The 17,808-nt window shown below is 40.9% G+C and overlaps 1 protein-coding gene and 1 long non-coding RNA gene across 2 annotated transcripts; one reads left to right on the forward strand and one right to left on the reverse strand.

Moving 5' to 3' along the window:
- Positions 1-8,590: 8,590 nt before the first annotated feature.
- Positions 8,591-9,043, reverse strand: LOC149262706 (uncharacterized). The gene has a single exon (XM_089381497.1). It carries the CDS (start codon positions 9,041-9,043, stop codon positions 8,591-8,593), a length of 453 nt encoding a protein of 150 aa, XP_089237623.1.
- A 5,645-nt stretch (positions 9,044-14,688) lies between these two features.
- LOC149262707 (uncharacterized) lies at positions 14,689-16,180 on the forward strand. Its single transcript, XR_016249509.1, has 4 exons — positions 14,689-14,844; positions 14,952-15,080; positions 15,311-15,388; positions 15,476-16,180. It is a non-coding gene; the product is annotated as an uncharacterized LOC149262707 (long non-coding RNA).
- Positions 16,181-17,808: the final 1,628 nt, after the last annotated feature.

Raw genomic sequence — 17,808 nt, forward strand, 5'->3', positions numbered from 1 at the left:
GGAAAACTCGATGCTAAACAGTTGGGTAACTCGGCCTAAGTAGCCTGAGCAACACAAGTGAGTTCGATAGACAAATGATGCCTTGAGTTGGGTAGTTCCTCATCTTATAACTTCACTAGCCTTCCTTCCCCATGTGGGCCCCTCTCCCTAGCCATTCGATTTCATCTCCAATGCAATTTGAATTGCCCAAGTGCCCAAGCGTGTTCCCCCCCACCTTCCAGATATAATTCAACCTCCTTTCTCCTAAGTCCGTCAGTAAAAAATGCATGGGTTCCTCATTCACCAAAATTACTTAAAATTGTGGGAGACTAAAACCTGTTACAAATATATTTGGGAAGGGACATTACAGTCCTCCCCTCCCAAATGTCGCTTGCCCTCAAGCAACTTCAGCACCAGATGCTCCAAAATGTGTTCACCTTTCCATGTGGCATCGTCATTTGGTAGATTCTTCCACCTCACCCAAAACTCCCTGATGGTTTTGCTCCTTAGCTTCCTCTCCGGAGTCTCCAGAATGGCCTCTGGTTCCAGAACTAGATGTCCCTCGTCAACCAGAGGGGGTAACTCTACAACCGTTGTCACCTGTTGGCCCAACACCTTCTTGAGGCATGAGACATGGAAGATGTTTTGAATCCTACTCCCCTAGGGAAGCTCCAGCGCGTAGGCCATCTCTCCAACTCTCCTTACCACCCTGTACGACCCATAGAAACACGATTGTAGCTTCTCGCCCCCCTTTTGTTTCATGGTAGATTGTTTGTATGGTTGTAGCCAAAGATACACCAAGTCTCCCTCCTCAAAATGTCTCTCGGTACGTGCTTGTTAGCGTACATCTTCTGCTGATTTTGTGTTGTCACTAAGTTGTCCTTGAGAGCCTTGAGAATGTCTTGGCTCTCCAGGATCCAATCTTTGGCCTTTGGGGCCCGACTATCTCCAAAAACAATGTTAGCAAAAGACAATGCATCATAACCATATAAGGCACAAAAAGGGGTCATACCAATAGACATGTGGTGGGTGGTGTTGTAGCAATATTCACCCAAATGCAACCATCGAATCCAAGCCCTCTGTTGCTCGGTCATGTAGTTCTTGAGGTACCCCTCCAGCCACTAGTTAACTCGCTCCATCTGGCCATATATCTGAGGGTGATAGCTCGTGCTTGGGGTGAGCTCAGTACCCACCAACCTGAAGAGCTCTTGCGAAAACCCTCCCATAAACCGGCTATATCTGTTGCTCACTATGTTCTTCAGAAGTCCATGCGAACGAAAGACCTCTCTGGAAGAACAACTCCGCAACTTGCAAGGTCGAATACCAGGTCGAAATGGCAAAGAAATGGGCATCTTTGATCAACCGATCAACCACCACATAGATACAATCCTTGCCCTGCACTGAGGGGAGCTTGGTGATGAAGTCCATGGAGATACTTTCCTATTTCCCCTTAGGAATGGGGAGTGGCTGCAATAATCCTGTTGGATGGGTCAACTCCCCTTTGTTCTTCTGACATGCCTCACACTCCTATACATGTCCTAACACAACCCCCTTGAGGCCCTTCCATGTGAAACGCTCTCGGACTGCAATGTACATCTTCCTAAATCCTTGATACGCCGACAATGGTGAGTCATGTGCTGCATGGAGCACTCTCTCCCTCAACTGTGAGTTGGGCACCAAAAATATGCACCCCTTATAGTATATGACTTCGTCCATCACCCAGTAGTGCTCGTCTGTGTGTACCCCCTCCAAGATCTTGCATGCCCTCTTATCTTTGGAATACTCTACCAACAACTGAGCCTTCCAATCATGGCAAATGCTCATGAGTGAGAGGCTTGTAGATCTCCTAGTTAGGGCATCGACCACTATGTTATGCTTCCCTCGCACATACTCTATCATTGAGACCCCGCTGCCCCATGAAGTGTCAAAGACTGTTGTGATCGCTCTTCACTTGAAATCGGTTACCCACCAAATACTGCCTGAATTTGGCCAAGGCATGCATGATGGCCAACATCTCTTTGTCATATATAGAATATGACTTCTCATGGGGTAAGAGCTTTTGGCTCTCAAAAGAAATGAGATGCCCGTCTTGAATTAACACTGCCCTGATCCCCTCTCCTGATGCATCACACTCCATAGTGAATCGCTGAGAGAAGTCCGGAAGTGCCCACTGGACAACTACTCATCACCTCCTTGAGGCAATCAAAAGCCGATTGTGCCCCATCTGTCCATGTGAAAGCCCCTTTCTTGGTCAAATCCATGAGGGGCGTTGCCAACTACGAAAAGCCTTTGACAAACTTCCGGTAATAGGTGCAGATGCCTAACAATTCCCTCAGCGTTGTCACATCTCAGGGTACCGTCCAGTTTGGAATAGTTCGTATGTTAATTTTAGGTATGTTCTATGCTTAGAGCAGTTTATTTCAATTTTCATAGTTAGCTTAATATCTTTTCCAAATTAGCAATCACATCAGCATTAAAGTAAACTGCATATAGAACATAAACATAAATCGTAGAAGACAAGCCAAGACAAGAGGACACAAGATGTGGCGCTAGCTAGGGGCAAACCCCAATGTGGGGAAACCCTTGATCAATTCTTCTTATATGTTTCTCAATAGTTCAGCAGAGAGAGAGAGAGATGGTACGTTTACAACAGAAGTGAACACTTTGACTTATCTAGATAAGAGCATAGATCATCTCTAAGAAGATGATACATGAGATTAGTTGAAGACATGTTGCTTCAATTGATTCTCCAAGGTGACTCCTTCACCTATCGTTGTGTTGCATTTCGTCATCAAGCTGCACCTCACCGTGTTGCGCCATGCTGCACCCATCATCACTATGCTGCATCTCATCATGCTTCATTAATCATGACCTTACCCATCACTGTACTGGATTATGTGCCATTACTGCACCATGTTGTCATATTGACCTATGTGCTCGCTGCATTTTGCTTACTTGTTGTCCCTAGCATGCTTGTTATCATTTGCATGCTTCTTGTTGCATGCTAGCTGTAACATTGCATGCTTGGTGTATTTGCTGCTGAGTACCATACAATTGTCACAATGTTAGTTAGTTGTCCCTTGCAAGCTGCTCTCCTTCAGAGACAAATGCTTTGGCTGTTCCTGCAGTTTCGACAATTTCGGATGTTTCTGGCAGTTTCAGCAATTCCGACAATTCCGGCTATTCCCAGAAGTTCCGGCTTTTCCCGACAGTTCTAGCAGTGCCCAAAAGTTTCGGCTTTTGCCATTTGCATTAGCTTTCTCGGCTGTTTCGGCAGTTCTGGCTATTCCCAACAGTTCTAGCTATTCTTAACAATTCCGACAATTTCATCGATTTTGGCGATTCCCGACAGTTCCAGCAATTCCCAGCAGTTCCGGCAATTCTGGCAATTCGGGCAATTCCTGGCAGTTCCGGCAGTTCTTGGCAATTCCTGTAGTTTCGGCTTTTCCCGGCAGTTCTGGTAGTTTCGGCTTTTCCGGCGATTCTCGGCAGTTCTGACAGTTCTCGCAGTTCTTGGCAGTTTCAACTTTTCCTGACAAGTTTAGGTTTTTCTCGACAGTTTCGGCTTTTCCGGCTATTCCCAATAGTTTCGGCAATTCCGACAATTCCGGCTATTCTTGACAGTTCCGACAGTTCTCGGCAATTCCGGCTTTTGCCCTCTGGATTAGGGTAGCGTTATCCCTTAGGATCTCTGCTGCTACTAAAACCCAAAAACAAGTAGAGAGGAAGAGATCCCAAGTGTGTTGAAATGACTTGAAGGCCACCTCTATTTATACTAAAACGTTGAGCACAAGTGGGGTTTATTTGGTTGTTGGCCGACCTTGACGAATTGTCCCATAACACAAATAAATTCATATCTCCATGAATACTTATCGGAATCGGATGATCTTTAGATCAATCCTACACCTCTCGATGAGAGGGATCCAAGAAAAATATCAGCTTCCATTAATAAGATGACCCACATGGCGTTTGGCCCTAGTTGCCAATCTTAACACTGCCCGTCTTGAGATAACATTGCCTCGATCCCCTCTCCTAATGCATCACACTCCATAGTGAATGGTTGAGGGAAGTGAGGAAGCGCCCATTGGACAACTACTCATCACCTCCTTGAGGCGATCAAAAGCCGATTGTGCCCCATCCGTCGATGTGAAAGCCCCTTTCTTGGTCAAATTCGTGAGGGGCGTTGCCAACTACGAAAACCCTTTGACAAACTTCCGGTAATAGGTGCAGATGCCTAAGAATTCCCTCAATGCTGTCACATCTCGGGGTACCGTCCAGTTTGGAATAGCTCGTATCTTCTCCTCATGCACCTTCACCCCATTTGCGCCATTAATGTGCCCCAAGTAGAGCATCTTAGTCAGGCCAAACTCACATTTGGATAGTTTGGCATAAAGTTGTTGTTCCTCCAGAATACGCAACACCTCTTCAAGGTGTTGGAGATGCTCCTCCCAAGTCTTGTTGTATATCAGTATATCATCGAAAAACACCAATGCAATGTCCTCAACTTCCTCCGGAACACATGGTTCATGCATGATTGGTAGGTGGTCGGTGCGTTGGTCAAACTGAAGGGCATGACTAAAAACTCGAATTGCCCATAATGGTATCAGAAGGCTGTCTTGGGATGTCCTGATCCATCATCCTGATCTCATAGTACCTTGAACACAGATCTATCTTAGACAAGTACTTGGATCCTTTAAGCTCATCCACCAACTCATCGATGCGGGGTATGGGGTACCGATTCTTCAATGTCTTCTTGTTGAGCACGCGGTAATTGATGCACATGCATAAGGTTGCATCCTTCTTCTTCACCAGCACTACTGAAGAAGCAAAGGGACTGGAACTCGAAATGATGTGGCCCAACGCCAACAACTCTTTGATGGCCCGCTCAATCTCGTCCTTATAGGCCTTGGGGTGTCTATAAGGGGTGGTAGTCACTACCTGCACACTTGACTCCAACTCCATGGTGTGCTCGAATCCCCTGTTTGGTGGCTGCCCTGGTGGAATTTCCCCAAATACCACTGAGTATCTGTGTAATAGTGCCTATATATCTGGGGGTGGTTACTGGGCCTCTCTCCTAGCCTTTGAGTTCCTCAGCTCTACTACCTGTTGTCGCACAGAATGTCTAGGCATCATGACAATGCTTAGAGTAAGGGTTGTCACTCTCGATCCTTACTCTGTTTAGACTCTCTCCTAGACAATTCAAGCAGGGTAGTCCCTAAGGTGAATGGATGAGAAAGCCTATGGATCACGGGCTCTAGGAGATTTTAATGATGGACAACCTGATGAAACTAAATGAATCTCGATTAATTCAGATGAATAGATTAAACGCTAATGTAACCAAGACACGACCACAAGATATAAATAATTATAGACCAATGCCTTGAATATTCAATCAACCGTAGATAAAGTAAAACAAGTTATCCAGAACACTTTACAAATATGTGACGAATAATGACAATCATGAATAATCAATATAAATGCCCAAAACTGTAACATGCAAGAAATTCCAGATTTAAAATGATTTTCGCCAACTGCCCAAATCTAGATTTAATAAATTTTCTCCTATAGCCAATATAATTTAAAACATTATCGCACTTTGACCATAATAGAATTATGAAAATTTAAGATTTAGCATTTAACATCAGAAACACCAAGGAATTTTAAGTTAGTGCTTCAGTCATTCCTTAGGCAAAATGTAAAGAAGTAAAACAAGTCAATGGGTTAATAAATCGAATTTTTTAATGGGCCATGGGCCACATTAAAAAAATTTAATGTTTAAGCACAAATCCCTTAATTTATTTTAACTCAGTCACAAAATTTAATTTCTTTTTTTGAATTATTTTATTTTATTTTTTAGAACTTTTTAATGTTTAGGATTTTTAGATTTTTATATTTTATAAATTTTTATGATTTTTTAATTTTGTAAAAAATAAGAGAATCAAAATGCCTTTTTTTATATATATATCTTTCTTTCTTTCAATTTTTTTATTTTATTTTTTATGGTTTTTAGAATTTTTTGAAATTTTTAATACAAAAAAGGAAGGAAAAAGTTAAATGTCAAAAAGTTATTATTATTATTATTATTTTTTTTAAATTTTAAATGATTTATTTATTTATTTTTTACAAGTTTTCCCAAGTTTTTAGATTTTTTATTTATTTTTAAACTTTTTTATGAAAAATAAATCAAATTCAAAAAAAACAAATCGAAAATAAAAATGAGATTAAAAATCAAAATCCAAAAGTCATACAAAAGAAAAAATCAAATGAAAATGCATAACCTAACCTAAGCCTAAGATCGAATGAAATAAAAAAAATAAATAAATATATATATATATATATATATATATATATGCTAACCTTAACTCCTACCCAAAATTCAAACCTAAGTTAAAAATTAATGAAACTAAATCTAACCAATTTAACTAAATTTAACCAACAAACAAAATGAAATTGAATGCATAAAGGAACCTAACCCTCTCACATTTAAAAAAAAAAATGAAATGAATGCGATTGTTGTTCGTTGCAGGCAGGACGACAGATAGGGTTCGATCGCTGTGTGGAAGGGGTTTGGAGCAGCTGATGAAGAAATGTAGGGAGGCTTGAGCTAAGCTTTGAGGGAGCAACCAACAACCAGCTCGACGGCAGGAGGGAGGACATAGGGATGCAGATGATAGTGGAAGAGGGTGAGTTAGCTCGATGGTGTGAGCATGCGGGAGAAGAATGCAAATGGGCAGCGCGGAGAGTTTGGGCAGGTCTGGGTGGAAGATAGAGGTAGAAAAGAGCTGGAGCGAAGGCTATGCGGATTTGAAAGGAAGGGCTCACGATGGCAACGAGGAGATGCAGACTTGGCTGCGTGAGGAGCAAAATAGGAATGTAGAAAGGAGATGGAGGCTGCGGGTGTATGGTTGCAGATAGGATAAGGGCACAAGGCTACTAGAATGAGGGTTAAGCTAGGCACAATGGCCGAGGGTTTGAAAGCAAATGAGCATCAGAGAGGGACAGAGCAATAAGAGAAATGAAATAGCAACACACAGCGAGGATTTAGGCCAACACTTCGAATTCGGGCAAGGTATGAGAGGGATCCACAACAGAAAGTTTTTTTTAAACCAAAAACCCACAGTAAAATCCACAAACCAAGCAACAAAGAAACTGAAAACGCAGGCAGCAGATAGGTGGCTTAGAAACCCTTTAAATTTTTTTTCCGGAAATCTTAATTAAAATTTTAAATCCTTTTGCTTCAAATTGCTTAATGAAACCCTCACGAAATTTTCCAGATCTGAAAATAAATAAATTTAAACCCTTGGACTGCGAAATCTGGATATGATCCCTGCCAAAATGGTGCTGATGGACCCCAGAGATCCAGATCTTACCCTCCACGGCCTAGATCTGAAATCTGTGCAGTTTTCAACTTCAGAGTTGCATTTATAGGACAACAAGAAACAGCCAAACGATATATACAATGACCCAAAAAACTAAAACCCCGAAAACCCAAGTTAGAAAATTGAAAATAATTATAGATCTATAGACATGAATGGCAGATCTATCAGATCTAGGGAGTGTGAGTCCAACTCGGCTCCCAGGTCCGATAATCCGAGGCTCTCAACAACTAGATCTATCAATTTAGCACATAAAAATTAAAAATTTTGAGTTTTAGAGGAGGTACTGAGCTCAAAACCTTGCATTACCCATAAAAAATATCTTATGATAAGCTCGAGATCAAATTTAAGTTGGGCTCTTCAGAAAACATGGATTGAGAGTTGGCTGGTTCAACCGATAACTTCTCCGAACGCCTGATGATCTAAAAAAATCAAGACTTTCCTGCAAAACTCAATTCAACCGTCAACATAGAGCGAAAAAATGATAATAAAATTCAGATTTAATAGAGATACCTTATATTATATTCAAAACTTAAAATATCATTCAAACCCCAGCGAATGAGCAAGATACCTGTATTCAAATCACTCTTCAGAAAGCTATCATCAATGGCTAAAAAGAAATCTATGCATGAAAATGACACATCTTACCGTATTTCGACGGAGAGTAACAAGAATAGAAATTAACCCCAAAGTCTTTTTTTATTGCTCATAAAAAAGATTGCAAGAGAGCTTTTCACTTAGTACACGATCAAAAGATCAGATCCAACTGACTGACAAATGACCTCCTATTTAAAGATAAATCTTCCAACGACTAGTTCGAGTGATCCTCGTCAAAGTAATCTCGACCGTTGAGACATGTTGGCCCTGTACTGTGCCTTGAATTGTCAATGTCAAAAATTTGGGAATTCCACATAAAGAAGCAAGGACTCCCCCAGATGGTGCAAAAGATGCTCCCTCTCTGTTGGACTCTCACCATCTCCCACACCACACTCCATCTCCCTTAGTCCTCCTGATCACTATCTGAGAAGACTTCTAAATAGCGGGCTTGGCCATCGGTCCATCGATGGCCTGGTGCCTAGGACTCTTAACAACTAAAACACAGCTTCGTCCTCTTGAGGTCCCTCTTGGTCTCATCATCTAGCTTCCAGTGTCCCTAAGCTTCTCTCTATGGTGGAGGTCTAGTATCGCTTCCCTTTTGGTGGGAGGGGGTGCGTGCAGGGAAAGGCACTCATGTCTTAGGGATGCCCCCCTGCACTCAAATCTCTAGCACATGTCACAACTTCTTGCAATGTAGAAGGTCTGCGTGACTTGACTAGTCCGCGCAATGGCTCGAGTAGGCCCTCTATAAAGGTGTACACCCTCCTGGCATCTGATAGGTTCGACACCATCACTGAGACTCTCAGAAACTCTGATATGTACTGCTCTGGGTTACTTGTTTGTTTGAGTTCGGTTAGCTCTCTGAAGTGAGCCTCCGGATCTGTCTTATCAAATCGCTCTACCTCCCTCTTGGTGAAATCCTCATAGGAAGTAACATTCACATGCCCCAAGGTAGCCAAGTCATGAAACCACCAATCGTGGGCTTCCCCTTCCAATTGCAACGTGGCCATCTTGATGGCTTCCATCTTCGTCATTTGATTGAGCTTGAAATAAGTGTCCATCTTCTCTATCCAGGCCCGAGCTGTGCACATGGTAGTGCCATCATATGTGGGGAAGTACATCCTCCCAATAATACGCAATAACTCATAGTTCTGCGCGCCCTGTCCTCCATAGTTCTTGCCCTTCACATTTTACTTGAGCTTGTAGAAGTCTATGAAAGAGAGTGCGTCTCTGAAGTTTGCTCCCATGGATTGCCACTCCCTAAAGTGCTCCCCCATATGTGAAGGATCTTCGACCCTTGCTGGTTCATTTTGCACCAAAGGAACAAAGGAGGGTAGTGTCGCTCGAGTTGGCCCATTGGCTGATGGAGGCTGCGAAGTGGGTGAAGGATTGTCGAATTGTTGAGAGACCCCCGAAGTCTCTCCCAATAGAAACTCCCGATGAGTCCTTCTCTCTCGGTTTTGCATTTTGATCTCCTCTAGCATCTCCTTCTGCCCCTTCGCTTAGTCGCTTCGTGCCTTCAGGAGACTTTGAAAGGCCATCTCCTCTCTGCTCTTGGGCTCTCCCATGCTTTCTGCTACCACTGCCTTCCCCCTTTCCTCTGTGTTGGGAGTGATCTCCAGTTCCCTTTCTCTGCTCCGATACCTCTGCCTCCTGTACGTAATATTCTTCTGATCCTCCTCACTCACAGGAAATTCCCCACGACTGAGCCAATATTTGGGCTCTGATACCACTGTAATGTTCTTAACTAGGATGAACAATGATATGCAAAGCAATAAACAAATTAATTCTTTTGGAAGCAAGTACAATAGTGTTGGAATGGTGCCCCTGGGCTTGTCTCAATGGACAAGCATGACAAAACCTAGGTGAGTAAACAACAACCCAGTGGTTGCACAACTGCTGCTCCAAAGATGTTCTACGTTGCCTATTGGAAAGGATGTGTGGGAATCTCCACTTCTCGTGCTTAGAAAATGTTGCAACTTTAGCTCCTAGTTCCTCAACCAAAACCCACAAAAACCCAGAAAGGGTTTGGCCTTATTCTGACCCCCAAAATTCGGCCTCGAAGCACCACGTCCTCTTCGTGACGCTGGGTAGAAGGGCCTGCCTGTAGCGAGCGACATTGGCTTGCCTGTAGTGAGCTGGAAATGTCGCCCAAATCACCTCCAAATGCTGAGATGCTCCCCACTAAGGCTTCCTCTGCTTCTCTCGGCCAACTCCAGCTCTACAACTCCTTCCTCCAATTCCCATGTGTGCCCAATGATGGTTCTCTGCGCAAGCCCAAGTGACTATAAATTGAGATGCTCTGTGAAAATTCTATCACTGTAGCAACTGATTTACTTTTCCTACTTATTTCATTATAAGTTATTCATGAAATTACTTTTGCAAACATTAAAATAAATACTGCTGCAAATATCACATCGTAATACAAAAACAAAAATATGCATACATTGACATAGTTATTTTGGACTAATGTCCCCGGAAAACCCAATGTGGGAAAATCGGTGCAGCAAGGGAGGATTTTATTATTCAACAATTTTCTTGTACAACAGGGTGCCAAACTGGCTTACCCACAGATATACAAACTTCCAGCACTTTCCTAAACCCAGCGTAGGCCCTACTGACCTTTGCTATAGCTTGAAACCCTCTGCGTTAGCCTACTGAGGCTCTGCGCAACCTCTCTGGGCTTCTGCGTCACTTCTGCAACCTCTGTGTGAATGATGCAAGCCCTTCTGGCTTTGCGCAATCTTTGCTGCCTCTGCGTGGCTTCCTCTGGCTTTGCGTCTGCCTCTTCTGCGCTGATCTCCCGTCTCTTTGTTCCGTATTTGTTGCCTCCTGACTGCTCTTCAGACCACTGGTTCAATTTCTCAGCAAACCCCGCTCCAAAAATTGAACTGATTGGTCTCCCTCAGTGTGTTTTCCAAGTGCCCCTCAAGCCTCCTCTTATACTTTTTTTGTTGGCATCTCAATGGCCGGGATTAAGTCTCTAATCAACGGCTAAGATTGGATCTGGCTTGATCCATGTCTTTTTGGACCATTCTAACACAGATTCATATTAATACACATTAATATTTTGTTTTCCCTAAGTTTAGACTTAGGGACTCCATTAAAAATATTAATTATTTTAATATCTCCTGATCTAGTAACTCGACTAAGCACCTCGAGCAACACAAGTGAGTTCAATAGACAAATGATGCCTTGAGTTGGGTAGTTCCTCCTCCTTATAACTTCGTGAGCCTTCCTTCCCCATGTGGGCCCCTCTCCCTAGCCATTCGATTTCATCTCCAAGGCAATTCGAATTGCCCAAGTGTGTTTTTCCCCATGTGGGTGGCCCCCACCTTCCAGATATAGTTCAACCTCCTTTCTCCTAAGTCCCTAAGTAAAAAAATGCATGGGTTCCTCATTCACCAAAAAATACTCAAAATTGTGGGAGACTAAAACTTGTTACAAATATATTTGGGAAGGGACATTACATACCCTTATTTAGTTATGGCCATAAACAACATGGGACTTGAGTTTTTGTAATTAAGGATTTTTGTATTTATTTGTGTTGTAATGATATTATCTTATTCAAAGAATTGGTAAATGTAGAAATTTCTCATTTCCCACCTTGGTTTTCAGTTTCTCTTTATTTCTCCCATATAGTCAAATGTCTTTTCCCATAACCATACATTTAACAAGCTGGAAAAAATAAATTTGCTGAAAACACAAATTCTGGAAATTTTACAGAATGCTGGAAATTGCAGAAATAAAAATCAACAGTAATAAACAACCATTAAAACACACATTTAAACACTGAGATTTTTGGTCAATGTGACCCTCGAAAAACCCCCTACCACTCTTGGGGAAAACCAGTTTGAGAGCTCTTCTTTATTTCTGGAAAATGCCTTTTTACAGTAAGAGAAATATTCAGCAAAAATCAGCAAGCAAACTTTTACAACTTATCTCAGTCTTGCTGAAACTCAGCCTTGCTAAAACTCCGCCTTGCTGAAACTCCGCCCTGCTGAAACTCCGCTGTACAGACTTGCTGAAACTCAGCCTTGCTGAAACTCCGCCCTGCTCATACTCTGCTGCTGATACTCCGTAGCTGATACTCCGCTGTTGAAACTCCGCTGCTGAAACTCCGCTGCTAAAACTCCACTCTGCTGAAACTCCGCAACTCACTGTTCAGAAATCTCCCCTGCTCTCTTGCTCTCATTCTCTCAATCTTCTCATGAAAGAATTAATGACCTTTTCCTCCTTTAATCTAACCCCAAGTGACTTTTGGGTGATCCAAGTGACTTTTGGGTGATCCCTAAATCCAATGGCTAAAATAGATTGAGATTTAAGGCTGAGATTAAATGCTCATTTAAATCTCACTTTTTATTTTTTAATTCACCCCACTTTAATAAAGACCCACTTAGTCATTTTTTTCCAAAGTCACTTTTCCTTTCTAATTTTTCATTGACTTTATAAAAGTCACTTTAAAATTAGACTTAGTAACTTTATCACTTAAAGTCACTTTTAAATTAGATTTAACTTTATAAAATTATAAAGTCACTTTAGGAGAAAAATTAAATTCTTTTGGACACTTTTCCCTAGGCCAAAGATCAAAGCCTTAAGGAACTACCTGTCCTCTGGTACCAAATTTCAACACTCCCTCTTACCGAGGAAGGTGTTCCTCACCACACCCATCTTGTCTCTGAAGTAGACATGCTTGCCCCGTGGTAAGGCTTTGGTAAGAATATCTGCAACCTGTTCATTAGTGGAAATATACTCAAGCTTCACAGCTCCCTTCTGAACATAGTCTCTGATGAAATGATATCTGATCCCGATATGCTTTGACCTGTCATGAAATACTGGATTCTCCGTGAGTTTAATGCAACTCTGATTATCACAGTAAATCACTGAAGGTCTCAACGACTGACCAAATAAGCCAAACAACATCTTGCGAAGCCAGATAGCCTCACAACTAGCTAGACTGGCTGCTATATACTCTGTTTCCGCTGAACTCAGTGCTACTGACTACTGCTTCTGGCTGAACCATGACACTACTGTTGAACCCAACCCAAAACAACACCCTGAAGTGCTCTTCCTATCAGAAGCACAACCTGCCCAATTAGAATCAGTGTATCCTGCCAATCTCACTCCATCTCCCTGCCTGTAGTCCAGACCATAATCCACTGTCCCCTACAAGTACCGCAAAATGTGTTTTGCAGCCACCCAGTGAACCTTCCTAGGCTCACACATAAACTGACTCATCGTGTTGACTACAAAACAGATATCTGGTCTAGTGTTGACCAAATACATCAAGGAACCAATCAGCTGGCTGTACAATGTGGGATCCACCAACTCGAAATCTGAAGCATGAAGCTTCTTCCAGTGGGTGATCATCGGTGTCGACATGGGTCTACAATCCTTCATGTGGAATCTGCTAAGGATGTCCACAATATACTTCCCTTGCCCCAGGAAGAAATGCCCATCCTCTTGCCACACCTCCAAGCCCAAAAAGTAATGCATCAAGTCGATGTCCTTCATCTCAAGCTCCGATACCATGTAGAAATTTCTCATTTCCCACCCCGATTTTCAGTTTCTCCTTATTTCTCCCATATAGTTAAATGCCCTTTCCCATAACCATACATTTAACAAGCTGGAAAAATAAATTTGCTGAAAACACAAATTCTTGAAATTTTACAGAATGCTGGAAATTGCAGAAATAAAAATCAGCAGTAATAAACAGCCATTAAAACACATTTAAACACTGAAATTTTTGGTCAATGTGACCCTGGAAAAACCCCCTACCACTCGGGGAAAACCAGTTTGAGAGCTCTTCTTTATTTCTGGAAAATGCCTTTTTACAGTAAGAGAAATATTCAACAAAAATCAGCGAGCAAACTTTTACAACTTATCTCAGCCTTGCTGAAACTCAGCCTTGTTGAAACTCCGCTGTACAGACTTGCTGAAACTCAGCCTTGCTGAAACTCCGCCCTATTGATACTCTGTTGTTGATACTCCGCAGCTGAAACTCCGCTGCTGATACTCCGCTGCTGAAACTCCTCTGCTGAAACTCCGCAGCTCACTATCCAAAAATCTCCCTTGCTCTCTTGCTCTCCTTCTCTCACTCTGCTCATGAAAGAATTAATGACCTTTTCTTCCTTTTCCTCCTTTAATCTAACCCCAAGTGACTTTTGGGTGATCCCTAAATCCAATGGCTGAAATAGATTGAGATCTAAGGCTGAGATTAAATGCTCATTTAAATCTCACTTTTTATTTTTTAATTCACCCCACTTTAATAAAGACCACTTCGTCATTTATTTCCAAAGTCACTTTTCCTTTCTAATTTTTCATTGACTTTATAAAAGTCACTTTAAAATTAGACTTAGTAACTTTATCACTTTTAAATTAGATTTAACTTTATAAAATTATAAAGTCACTTTAGGAGAAAAATTAAATTCTTTTGGACACTTTTCCCTAGGCCAAAGATCAAAGCGTTAAGGAACCACCTATCCTCCGGTACCAAATTTCAACAGTAAAAGGATATAACTTTAAAGAGTAACTGATGTCTGCATTCTTTAAAGTGATTTGTGAGAGTTGATATGACAATCAATCTGTGGTGAAGAGACTCGTGATAAAAACTGCAGTTTATATATCCTATCATTTTTGGCAATGCATTTTTTTGCTTCTTCATGCATTCTTATTGCTTCTATACTTTGAGCTTTCCAGTTAGTTGATTGGAGGCTGACATTTGTAGTAGCACATTCCTCATTGATATCTTGACTCAATCAACTGTGTTAATGTGTTTGCAACAAAATGTGTAAACTTGTGATTTTGATGGTATAACCATGAAGCTGTGAATCATGATGTGCAGGTACTGCTTGGAAGGTCAGATGTTTCTGGATGGGGAGCATTTTTAAAGGTAATTCATTCTTTTGATTTGTATGCCACTTATGGACTATTGGGTAGCCAGATGTGTAGGAAGTTGGAACTACATTCTAAGGCCTTTCATTGAAACGTTCTCCTCAGAACCCTGTTAATAAGCATGATTACCTTGGGGAGTATACTGGTGAGTTGATTTCACATCGAGAAGCTGATAAGCGAGGAAAGATTTATGATCGAGAAGACTCCTCCTTCCTTTTCAACTTGAACGATCAGGCAAGTAACCTATGCTCTAGTAGGATTCTTTGGAAATTGCTATTATGTGCTAGTTCCAACTTGGGGAAAACTTTTAGTTCCTTTCGCTTCATGATATATGTTAACTGTAAGCGTTTTTCTAATCTTTCAAATCAGGTCTGTTTCAGTTTCCATTTTTCTAGTTTGTTATGGGATTTTTGGAATATAAATTTTATGGTGCACATATGTTTTTCTTATTTGGAAAATTTCAGTACGTTCTTGATGCATACCGGAAGGGGGATAAGTTGAAATTTGCAAATCATTCACCAACTCCAAATTGCTATGCAAAGGTATAATATTGAACCTTATCTTGGACATTCTGTTGCTTTCTAGAGTTTCCTGGATGACTGATTCTGGATGTTATGGTGCTTTGACAGGTGATTATGGTTGCTGGTGATCATAGAGTGGGTATTTTTGCAAAGGAACGCATTGCAGCCGGTGAGGAGCTTTTTTATGATTATCGTTATGAGCCCGATAGGGCGCCAGCATGGGCAAGAAAACCTGAAGGTTTGAATCCAAAGAGGGATGAAATATCAACGTCTCATCGCCGGGCTCAGAAAGTTGCTTGATAATTCTTTCCAATGATAAGAATCATTGGACCTTATTGTAGAAGAGCATATAAAAATGCCTCGCATTCTTTTCACGAAGGTTATATACCTTTTCAATTGTAACATTCCCCTCTGTGGGTTCATCATTTGAATTTTGTAACTGAATTTTGTAATCTTTTCACCCCTGAATATGGGGATGATTGAATGATATCCTCCATATCACAAGGCACAGAAGAAGTGTTTTGTGTTGGGTTATCTTGGATGTCATACAGGTTCAGATATACAAATTAAAAGGGGTCGCTCTTTTTACGAGCCAATTTAGTTTCATCTCTCGAAGAATACAAAGTTGATTACCTTTTCTTAAACAATTGTCCTTTAGTTTGAAAAACCCCATTTTAGGAGGAACTTTCTTTCCAACTCTGGGACTGAATGGAGTCCATAATTACTTGGATTTGTGATCATTGGCAAAAGGGAATTGGTTTTACAACCTTTTAAACTTAAAATATATTTGCTGGTGATGTGCGCCCTTTTTCATTCTCTTCTGTATTTTGACGTATATATGCTGATGTTAGTACATGGTCTTTGTCAAGCTATTTATGTATTGCTGTTTAATGTATTTACATGCATGGAGTGATGCTATAGAAAATTTGTTTTGCTCAGGATGTTTTGTTATAATTTTGTCATTTCAAATGCTTGCTTGTCTTCACTCTGTTACAATGACCAATGGGAAAAGTTTTAGTGTGTTTTATTTTCTTTTTCTAAAAGGGCTGTAATTCTGGTCATTCCAATGTTTGATCTTCTCAACATATTGGATAAGCATTAACAATTTTACAATTTTGGTGTCTTTTCTTTCTTTTCACTGCATTGCTAAATGATTTTCTGGAGATGCCAAATACTCTACACCTTGCCTTTTGAAAGGAGAGTAATGTTTCAAGCATCTATGTGCATATCAGGGTCTGCTAAAGATGATGGTGGCATGGCAGGTGTAAGGGATTCACAGGAGGGGTTAAATGGATGGCGATTGTTAGAGTCGATTAGCCAGTCTAGAAGGATAATCAAATCACATCATTAGCCAGTGGAGTTGCTGACAGGAGAATGTTGGATGAACTGCCCAGTAGAAGAGGTTCAAGAATGTGGAATTGAATCTTGTGTTTATCTATTATGACTGACGAGGATAAGAGTAGATGTTTGCCCCTATCATTGTATTTAATGGGTTTGTCATGCCATTTGAGAGTGGGATTAGGTGAGACTGCATAACCTTGTACATGTCCTAATTTGGAATTACAAATTGTTGTAGATTGGTAGTCGATATATTGGGCATACCACCACCAATTGTGCCATTTGGTATTTAGAGCAAGTTTTAGAGCTTTGGGAGAAATCAGTGAGTGAGAGGAAGGCTTGAAGAAGACATCAAGAGCTTGAAGGATAAGATTGATGAGAAGATGTTGATAGATGAAATTGAATATATCAATGGATATGCTAAGAGGAAGATAATAGGCATGTCAAGAATATAATAAATTAAACAGGTTGAAGAAAGTGGTTGTGAATCGAAAGGGGAAGAAGATGAAGGTTGGCGCTAGAGATTTTGTAGGATAACTCCTGAAATTGCTAAAGAGAAAAAGGGCAACGAATATTGGAGTTTATTGCTATGGAGGGAGCTAAAAAGCACAAGTGGAGTGAGATGATAGATTCGCTTGTGAATGATTATATTTTGAGTTCAAAAGAATGAAAGACTTGAAGAGGATGAAGATCTTGAATACCAAGTTTAAGGGATATGCTATTATTCAGTGGTATTTTGTCTAGTGAGATTTGGAAGAGTATGGAGAATATATAGAATTGGACCAAGATGGTAGTGAAGTGTGAAATATATGCATATGCTATTTAGGTATTTACAAAATTAGGAACAAAAGGAGCAAAGTGTAGATGATTTTGGCATGCAGAGGGTGTACCATGTTGATAGCACTTTGTTGTTTCATTGTTTCATTATGATACTTGGTGTGTTGGTTTTTGCCCAGATGTGGTGATATTGTTTTCTATATTCATCATGACTGCACTGAGCATTGGTGTAATTTTGTAATGGATCATAGCACTATTCTTGTTGTTTTCTCAATTGTACCATAGTGGGTCATAATTTCCTTTTAGATGTGTTATCTTTTAAGTCG

Source organism: Pinus tabuliformis, chromosome 6, assembly GCF_031772625.1.
Source record: "Pinus tabuliformis cultivar Carrire ecotype Pingquan chromosome 6, CPIR1, whole genome shotgun sequence".
NCBI classification, from domain to species: Eukaryota; Viridiplantae; Streptophyta; class Pinopsida; order Pinales; family Pinaceae; genus Pinus; species Pinus tabuliformis.

Excerpts from the sequence above, each read along its gene's own strand:
- LOC149262706 (XM_089381497.1), bottom strand. The coding sequence starts at position 9,043 with ATGTGCACAGCTCGGGCCTGGATAGAGAAGATGGACACTTATTTCAAG.